Source organism: Andrographis paniculata, unplaced genomic scaffold (genome assembly GCF_009805555.1).
Source record: "Andrographis paniculata isolate CXL003 unplaced genomic scaffold, ASM980555v1 Contig50END, whole genome shotgun sequence".
Taxonomy (NCBI): Eukaryota; Viridiplantae; Streptophyta; class Magnoliopsida; order Lamiales; family Acanthaceae; genus Andrographis; species Andrographis paniculata.
The window spans coordinates 124,608-133,193 of record NW_026137585.1 but is presented as its reverse complement, the minus strand read 5'-3'; the positions used below and the strand labels follow the sequence as shown (position 1 = coordinate 133,193).

General features: G+C 34.3%; 2 protein-coding genes across 5 annotated transcripts; one reads left to right on the top strand and one right to left on the bottom strand.

The window, feature by feature from the left end:
• Nucleotides 1–509: 509 nt before the first annotated feature.
• LOC127253302 (coatomer subunit zeta-1-like) lies at nucleotides 510–3,033 on the bottom strand. 4 transcript variants are annotated; one of them, XM_051277817.1, is made up of 6 exons: nucleotides 2,918–3,033; nucleotides 2,087–2,246; nucleotides 1,461–1,608; nucleotides 1,297–1,374; nucleotides 885–975; nucleotides 510–815 (listed from the first exon to the last, which is right to left on the bottom strand). In XM_051277817.1, the coding sequence occupies exons 1-6, from the start codon at nucleotides 2,918–2,920 to the stop codon at nucleotides 756–758; spliced, it is 540 nt and encodes a 179-aa protein (XP_051133774.1). In that variant the 5' UTR covers nucleotides 2,921–3,033; the 3' UTR covers nucleotides 510–755. The 4 variants fall into 4 exon arrangements, with proteins under 4 accessions (XP_051133774.1, XP_051133775.1, XP_051133776.1 ...); XM_051277818.1 differs by having other exon boundaries at nucleotides 885–969; nucleotides 2,918–3,032; XM_051277819.1 differs by lacking the exons at nucleotides 2,087–2,246; nucleotides 2,918–3,033 and adding an exon at nucleotides 1,875–2,080 and having other exon boundaries at nucleotides 1,461–1,627.
• Nucleotides 2,948–6,407, top strand: LOC127253301 (pterin-4-alpha-carbinolamine dehydratase 2, mitochondrial-like). Its single transcript, XM_051277816.1, has 6 exons — nucleotides 2,948–3,026; nucleotides 3,218–3,454; nucleotides 4,156–4,241; nucleotides 4,318–4,441; nucleotides 5,339–5,407; nucleotides 5,848–6,407. The coding sequence occupies exons 1-6, from the start codon at nucleotides 2,963–2,965 to the stop codon at nucleotides 5,937–5,939; spliced, it is 672 nt and encodes a 223-aa protein (XP_051133773.1). The 5' UTR covers nucleotides 2,948–2,962; the 3' UTR covers nucleotides 5,940–6,407.
• The last annotated feature ends 2,179 nt before the right edge of the window (nucleotides 6,408–8,586 follow it).

The following is an 8,586-nucleotide window of genomic DNA, read 5'->3' as shown; positions in this document are numbered from 1 at the left end:
CACCCTTTTCATATATAAAATAACAATTATTCTATAAATTCTATTTACCTTCCAAAATATCTTCAAAACAAATAACTACCTATCTCCGAAACAAATTAATTTCCTCTCTATTTAATCATATTAGCACTTTTTCCCATAGACAAACTGAACGAGCATCATCCACTTTGTTTCAATTTTCTCTATATTCTTTGATGATTCTGCCTACATAAAAAATAATATGTTAAATGGAAATTATCGTATAAAATTAATATTACTAACTTCCTCTCTATTTGGTCATATTTGCACTTATCTACTCTATCTCAATTTTCTCTATACTTTTTAATGATTATGCACTCCGTAAGACTTTAACTAGAAATTATCGTCATTATAATAAAAAATATATGTACTGAAATACATTTATCAATTTTCTAGGTCAAGTCTCCGGCGACACATTCTTCATCTGCAGCATTACAGAAGATGTGAAACTCTGTCGCGGAACATGAATAAACTTTTAACGATATGGGGTAAAGTTGATAATAAAAAATGCATTCCAACTAAAAGGGAAACAAACCAAATGTTTGGCGTCGGCACATTCTGCTCCTCTATGTAATATATTAATGTTATCTTTGGAATTCTTTTGTACCCTGTCTCAACCATATTTCTATCCACAATAATAAGTCCAAGATCAACAAGGAAGGAAGGAATATCATCACCATTCCCTGCAGCACAATAATTGGCTCCATATTCCTTTTTCTTTCAAAATTGAGGTATATCAATCACCTCAGAAGAGACCGAGCGAGATGTTCGCGGGCAACAGCCAGTGCTTGCGTTAATGTCTGCATAAAGCATTATTTAGTTCATCTATGAATGAGAGATTAAAGTTAAGAATGAGAAAGTCAACAAACCTGCTCAGAAAGAGGGGATCCAGAATCCCTACTGTGACTTGCAGCTTTATCAGCAATGGAGTTGCCATCCGTTTCGAGAATAAATCTACCACTTGAAAGGAAGGATGTTACAAACTCAAAGATAATTAAATGATCAATGAGTTTGAAGTTCTACATAAACTATTTATAGGGCGATATGTCGTCCATTTTCCATCGTTTCAACAGCAATATGATGATGATCCCCAATTGCCATGCCATGCAAGTCATACAGTTAAGTGTGTGTGTGTGTGTGAGAGAGAGAGAGAGAGTGCGACACTGATCTAAATTATAATTTAAACCAAAGGCATTGCCCCATCAAATCAACCAAACTAAATTAGCATCTGAAATTTCAACTAGAACTAGATGGATCCAAGGAAAGGGAACTGAATCTCACCCGCCATCAACAATTTCATCAACGCATAAAAGGATGAGATCCAAATTTTCAAGTATTTCTCTCTTGTCAACACTGCCCCTGGAATGAGCACAATAGAGTCAAGCAAAGTATATGCTTAATAACAGAGGGATGGGAATTAAAACAAAATTGGCGTGGCCACCTACTTGAGTATAATGCCAACAGCCTCTAAGAATCCTTGAAGAACACTGGCTAGAATGATTTCATTTTCATTTTCATCTCCAGTAACATAGAAATGTACATCTTGAGAGAACTTGTAGACAACAATGTAGTTCTCAAATATGGTAATCTCAACTGAAGATAAAGTAACAACCTATGAGGTTAGTGTGGCAGAGTTAAGTGCAAACGTAATCTTAAAAGTATACCAAACTGGCATCAAGTATTATAGGAAAAAAACCATAGAAAACACAGGATACTAATGAAGCAAATAAAGATGTATGCACTATGAATTCGAGCTATCCCCCAAAAATGGAGAAGTAAACAAGAAAAAATTGTGCGACAATGAACAGAAAACAATAAATGTAATGATATGATTATACCCAATTAAGTATAAGTATTACATTAAAAAAAGAAAGTATCACCGATCCATTGCTGCTATCTGTAGGTTTATCAAAAGTAGAATTGTTTTCCTTTGCATCATAAAAGCCCGTTTCGTCTATGAAATCATAAGAGATTTCAGCTAAGCTAGACATAGGTTTATCATAAAATTCAATCACAAAACCTAAATTTGTTGTGACTAGATCATGCAAAAGATATTAAAAATCAAGAACACCTTCTGCGCGACCATTTGTCTTCTGAGTTTTGTCAAATATAGCCTTCTCAAAAGTTTCCTTAGCATCCCTGGTGGGCCAATCATTCGAATAGTATTTAGCTGCAACACGTTTTCCTTCTGAATCAAGAAGGATAATATTTTTCACAGAAGGGCATAAATCCTGGTCAAAGAAAAAATACAGTAATAAGCAAATATAGTACACACACAACAGAAACTTTTTATATATTCAGTCAAATGTGAAGCTGGTATTAAATATTAAAGTCGCCACAGTTTATAACATTCCAGCGAGTATAGCAAAAACAACAGCACAAAATAGCATCAATGTCGAACAATTTTTACTCAGTTACAATGCTTCAAATTAATAAAGTACTACTTTGGACACTCCATTCAAGGCGTGTTATAATCAACAATGAAAAGATTAAGATTTTAATAGGTTACATCATTCCATGGCTACACACACTGACACACGCACACACATTCCAGTTTTATTCTATTAAAAGAAGCACAGCGACAGAGAAGCACAACAAGTCAACCGTTTGCCAACCACGGGAAAGGGAGAAGGCCAAAAAAAAAAAAAAAAACAAAAGGACCAAACAACCTAAATATAGAAGGCCGAAGGACTATTTTCTACCGAGGCGCATCATTCAGGGAAAAAAAAAAAAACTGATACATCTAATATAGTCTGTATCATTTTTGACACATCAACAATTGTGAAGCGGCAATTGCGGAAGTAAAAGCATGCACCAAAAGCCTCAAACACTGCGACGCATAAAAGGAAGAAACTTTTTCGTGTGCTAAGACTGTGGAGAAAGAGAAGAAAGGCATAAATACCATTTTTCGACGGAGAAGACTTCGGCTGCAGCGGAGATCGCGCGGATGGCCGACTCTTTCGGAGGAGGAGAAATACAGAGGGACACGACACGTACAGACAACCCTTTAGGTATTTAAGCAAAACGTAAAACTACGCAGTTCCCATAAATCGCATAATCAGGTTTCCGTTAATCGTTGTTAAGTTTGTGTAAAACGTTATTAGGTTCATATGGGCCAGATTAGACCCAATCAAATTTGGATCTTTTGAATTGGGCCAAATAACAAATTTAGGCTTTTTGATGAAGGACCAACGAAGCCCAGCCCATTATTTGACCGCCTTACGTGGCTTCTTCCATGATGCTTCTGTTCGGTCTCTGCGTAACGGTCTCTCCTACGCATCTGCGTCACCCCCTTTCTCTCTCTCTTACACACATACATACACAGCGGGCAGCCAAGCTCGCACAACGGCTCAAGCTTCTTCGGTATCTGAGTATTCTGCAATTATTGTAGGCGAATATCGGCACCGTTTTGGGAAAGAATTTGACCGGACCATGGATGGTATGTTCTTTGATGCCAATCTCTGTATGTGGGTATTTTTTTATAATGGAAATTCTTAGGAAATAATCAAAGCTTAATTTCAGTGATTATTTTATTTTTTTTATTGGTTGATTTGTTATGGATTACCTTGATTGGCGTTGTTTATGATTTATTGAGTTTCCCGAACCGTAATGATGTCAATAACAATGATTAAGAAACGAGTAGACTGAATAAAGCTAAAGGTTTGTGGAGTAGATGATATTTGATTCCACCTTGTTATTGAATGTAGTGATAGCGTTTTTGTATCCATCTTAAAGATATACGGCAAGAAATTTCTATTACCTTGGTTATCCTGCTTACCTCGTATATTTGCCCGTTCAAATTTGCGGTGGTGAGAGAGCATCTTCTTAGTTTCTGTAGCCCGATGGTGTAAATTGCATGAGAATTCAGCCATGGAACTGATAGGTTTGTACTTGAGAGCTGTGATTTTTACTGAATTGATTGGTACAAGTGTTAATAGTTATATTGAAATTAGAGACTCTGAGGGAGCGGTACGCTTTGTTTATCAGTTAATTAGTTTCTTTAAAGTCTTCTACTAACTTTGACTGGGAAAATGTCCTTGATGTCATTCTTCTTCCTTAATGCTGTTGATGTCATATCCATTTTTCATGTATCGGAAGTAATTGAGAAAACTCGATTGGTATTTTTTGGCTTTTTGTCAGATTTGTCAATGAAGAAGTGCGTGCCGTGCGATACCAAAGAACTTAGGCCAATGACAGGGGAAGCAGCAAAGATTTTGATTCAACAGGCAGGAATTACCTACATTGATGTATTTAGTATGTGCGTGTAACATGGAATTTTATAACTGTGTATTATTGATTCAGGTTCCTGGATGGAATCTCTTGAATGAAGGTGGTTTCCAGAAATTGCATCGGTCATGGAAAGTTAAGACATTTGTGAAGGGAATGGAATTTCTTCGGCTGGTAGCTGACATTTCTGAAGCAGAGGGTATATTTAACCACTTATCTCATAAATAGGCATAGTCTGATGGTCTAGGCACACACGAAGATATTTTCCCTTCAAATTTCAAATCGTTTGGTCTTTCATTATTAATATATTAGTATTATTTTCTGTTCTTCTTGCTGCCAAGCAGATTAAGGTTTATTAATTTATTTATTTTTTGGAGTGGGGGTAGGTGTTGTTGGGGGTTGAACTTGAAATATTGGAAGGGAAGGCTTCAACCATCTTTATTGGTGACATCAATACATGATGATGTTTTAATTTCACACTGATGAACCATCTTAACTGCATGTGTTATACAGGATTAGTACCGGGTGATTTGAAAATGGAATCTGATACCTGACATCATCTAGTACTAGTATATATTTTGGTTGATCCACTTACTTGAAAGAGCTGAATATATAACTAATTGATCAAGTGAAACGTCAAGGATTTCAGATAGTGCTTCAGATAACCAAACATAAATTATAATTGGCCCGCTGCTGGCTTGAATCAGCAATTTTTCTACTTTATTTCAGCAAGATCTTAATTTGATCAAAAGTTGCCCTCCTCATTAGATTGTGCTTCCTCAGGCACAAGGAGGAAAAGAAGTGTATTGATGCAGTTGAATTATAAAAATTCAATATATATATCTGTAGATATATATATATATATTCACAAAAATCTGCTTCCTTCCGAACTTTTCTGTGAATATTATGTGACCATAGTAGAAGTTGATATAAGTGCCTGTAGGACTTGATAGCTTCTCATAAGTTTTGGTTAGGAATGCATGGCATTTAATGGACCTTATTTTCTGTGCTTCGTATGTGAATTTCGGATTTATATATATGTTCTGACTTTTTCGCTTTTGTATGTATGTATGTATTGTACAATCTAATTTAATAGGTCATCACCCAGATCTTCACCTGGTTGAATGGAACAATATAAAGATTGATATATGGACTCACGCAGTGGGTAAGATCACTTGGTTTTTGTTTCTATTGTAAAATGAGTGCTGCTGTGATTATTTATCAAGTATAGTATACTTTCATTTTCCTCAAATTGAAGCATGGACATGCATTCATGGAAGGAGTATCTTAGCTAGGTTGTTATCAGAAATATGTTTGCAAATATTCTGGGAAGTGGATAGAAGGTTAATGATGTACGTATATCAGTTTTCTTCAGGCCCCTTATATATGTTAGTTTCACGATGTTAATTACATTAATTTCTATATATCCACTATGCACCTAACCAACCGCTCATGTAATTCATATATATATGTCAGTCGGCTTCTGATTATGATCTCCTTGTAATTCATAGAGTACAAGTATTCATCCTATTTGATTTGATTTGTGTGTTTAAGCTTGACTTGATTTCATTTGTTCCTGGCATATGTATGTATGTATGTATGTAGGTGGACTCACCGAGAACGATTTCATACTTGCTGCCAAGATAAATGGACTCAATCTTCACCACCTTCTGAGGATAACACCTACTAACGACTGACCAGCCTTAATTTAAACGGCTCTCTCATATAGTACTATATATACAATATAAACTCATCCGCTACCTAGCTAGCTAGCTTCTGGACTGAAACTTGTGGATAGACGACGCCTGGCTGGCTTTCCTTCTTACAACCTGCAGATTGCAGTTAGTTGCTGGCCCTGGCCCCGATCAATTAATTATACATTACCTACAACATGTTTTTTGTGTTTTTTTGTTGTGTTGTGCTATATACCGTATCTTAGTCTATATGTCATGCAAATGGCGCAGCTGATCATCTGATGAAGTGCCTTTTAAGGTTCAACTTTAACTTCATGGGATGGGATATGGATATGGATATGGATATAGCGAGGTAGGTTTAGTAGTGCTGGCCTCTGCTTGACATATATATAAATGTTTAACAGATTCTGCTGCGTATTCTTATTCAAACCCACCCTTTTTGGTGTATCATTCTTTCTTTTTAAGATTCAATGTAGTATCATTTATGTGCAGGCTTGATAAAGTAGTTTTATTTAGTTATTTATTAAGGTGGACGAATATAGCGTCGACTTTGAAAGTGCAGTTTCTGTACCTGGAGATTCAACTTTGTCATTATATAGCATCGACGACAGACCAGGTCAAGTCATATATGTTCCCTTTTTCATGCAATTATTACACATTCTCTCTGTATGTTTATAATAATAGAATCTGTTCCAATGACAACTGATCCCGCTATACATCAATTAGCAAACACACCTTTCTTACTCTCTCTCTCAGACACATGATGAGAATAATATCTATTGACGGTTGATGACTGAGGATGAGGATGATGAAGAGGAAAGATGGTTGGAAAAAGAAAAGATGCCCAAAAGTAAGTACCCATAGTGGGGTGGGGTTTGATGAAGCGATCAAGAAAGCTAAGGTTGGGCATCTAACTGAACTCTCGAGTGGGGACGGGGTGGGGTGGTTGGGTGTGATATGGTTCTTTCTCCCATCTTCAGAATTAATGATTAATTAATATATATATATATATATATATATATGATCAGGTACTCCTTCCTACGCTCACCATGCATTACATACTATTATATATTATGATTATGGTTTAATTTGAACTCCATTAACTTAATTTCCTTTTTCACATATGATATATGATGCATGGTATGATGGTGAAAATATTAGTATTGTTATTATTTCGAAAGAGAAAACTCATGTGGTGTTGGAAGTATTAACGCAAGACATGTATGTATATTTGAGTGCAAGTAATATCAGTCTTATCACATGGCTTCCAAGACAGAGACAAAGACTAAGACAAAAGAGACTATTTTGTGGTGTATTGGGATTTGGGACTGATCATGCATGCATGAACTAATGATGATGACGATGTAATGAAAGGTGGCCTTTCACATGTAACTCTGAAAATTCCAAAAGAAAGAAGGATAATATACTTGGACTAGTAGTGTTTATTTATTCAATTGTTTGTTTCTTTGTTTTAAACAATTGGAAATATTGACTCATTCAAACATACATTTTAAGTGGAGTGGATATAATCATTTGCCCTCTTGACTTCATTCTACTTCAATCCCTTTTTTTTTTTATGCTATCATAAGAGGGTTTGTGTTTGTTGATTTTATTTGAGTTTTGGTTAAAAAAGTAATTTGATATGATGATTTATGAGAAAAATAATAATAACAATAATGATTATTTTTTAAAATACAAACTAAATAGATCTTCAATTTTAATAATCAAAGAAAAGAAAATGGTGTTCATGTAGTATTATTTTCATAATAATAATAATAAAAAATAACAACAATACTATATAAAGTCTGTTAATTTGATAAATAGATATTTTATAAGTATGATATTTTAAATTAAAAAATATTTTTAGTTAATAATTAAATATAAAATTGAAGGTACGAATACATAATATATTAATGTTTGAATAATACTATTTTTATCAAGCCAAAAATGTAAATGGAGATACGAATCTAGGACAACGTTATTTAATCAAAAAATTTATTTCATTGTACATTTGTATTAAAGAAAGAAAGAAAAAACAATTGGATTTGATTGTGACGACGGGGACGGTAATAATAATAATAATAATAATAATAATTGTAGTGTAGTAAATTAGGTTGTAGGCAGAGAGGGGGATCTTTGAATTGGTCTCCCAGCTGACTAATTACTTAACTGTTTCTCAGCAAATTAATTTATTAATAAAATAAATATCATCAGTGCAATGCAAAGTCGTGCACTAAAATTAAATATATTCAATATCAAATCATCCAGACGTCCCTTTAATTTGCTTTCGATCATCCAACCCTAATTAAAATAAAAACCAATAATGTGTGATTTCAATTTTATAATTTTCAAAAAATATATATATATATGTGTGTGTGTGTTTGTGGGTGACATTGGGATAATATATATATATATATATATACATACATTGATGATAATAGATGTGTCAATGTCTTAAAGATTCCTTTCTTTTTTCTTTTAGGTATAGAAACCTAACAATTAACAAATAACCTGCCCTGGACAGAGACTTTGTACTGCCCATTAAAATTAGAATTGCTTTTCTTTTTCTTTTACTACTACTCTATATATGTATTATGTCGTCTGTCACATGTAATGGAAGCAGCTAACTTTTACTATCAGCTACTACCAG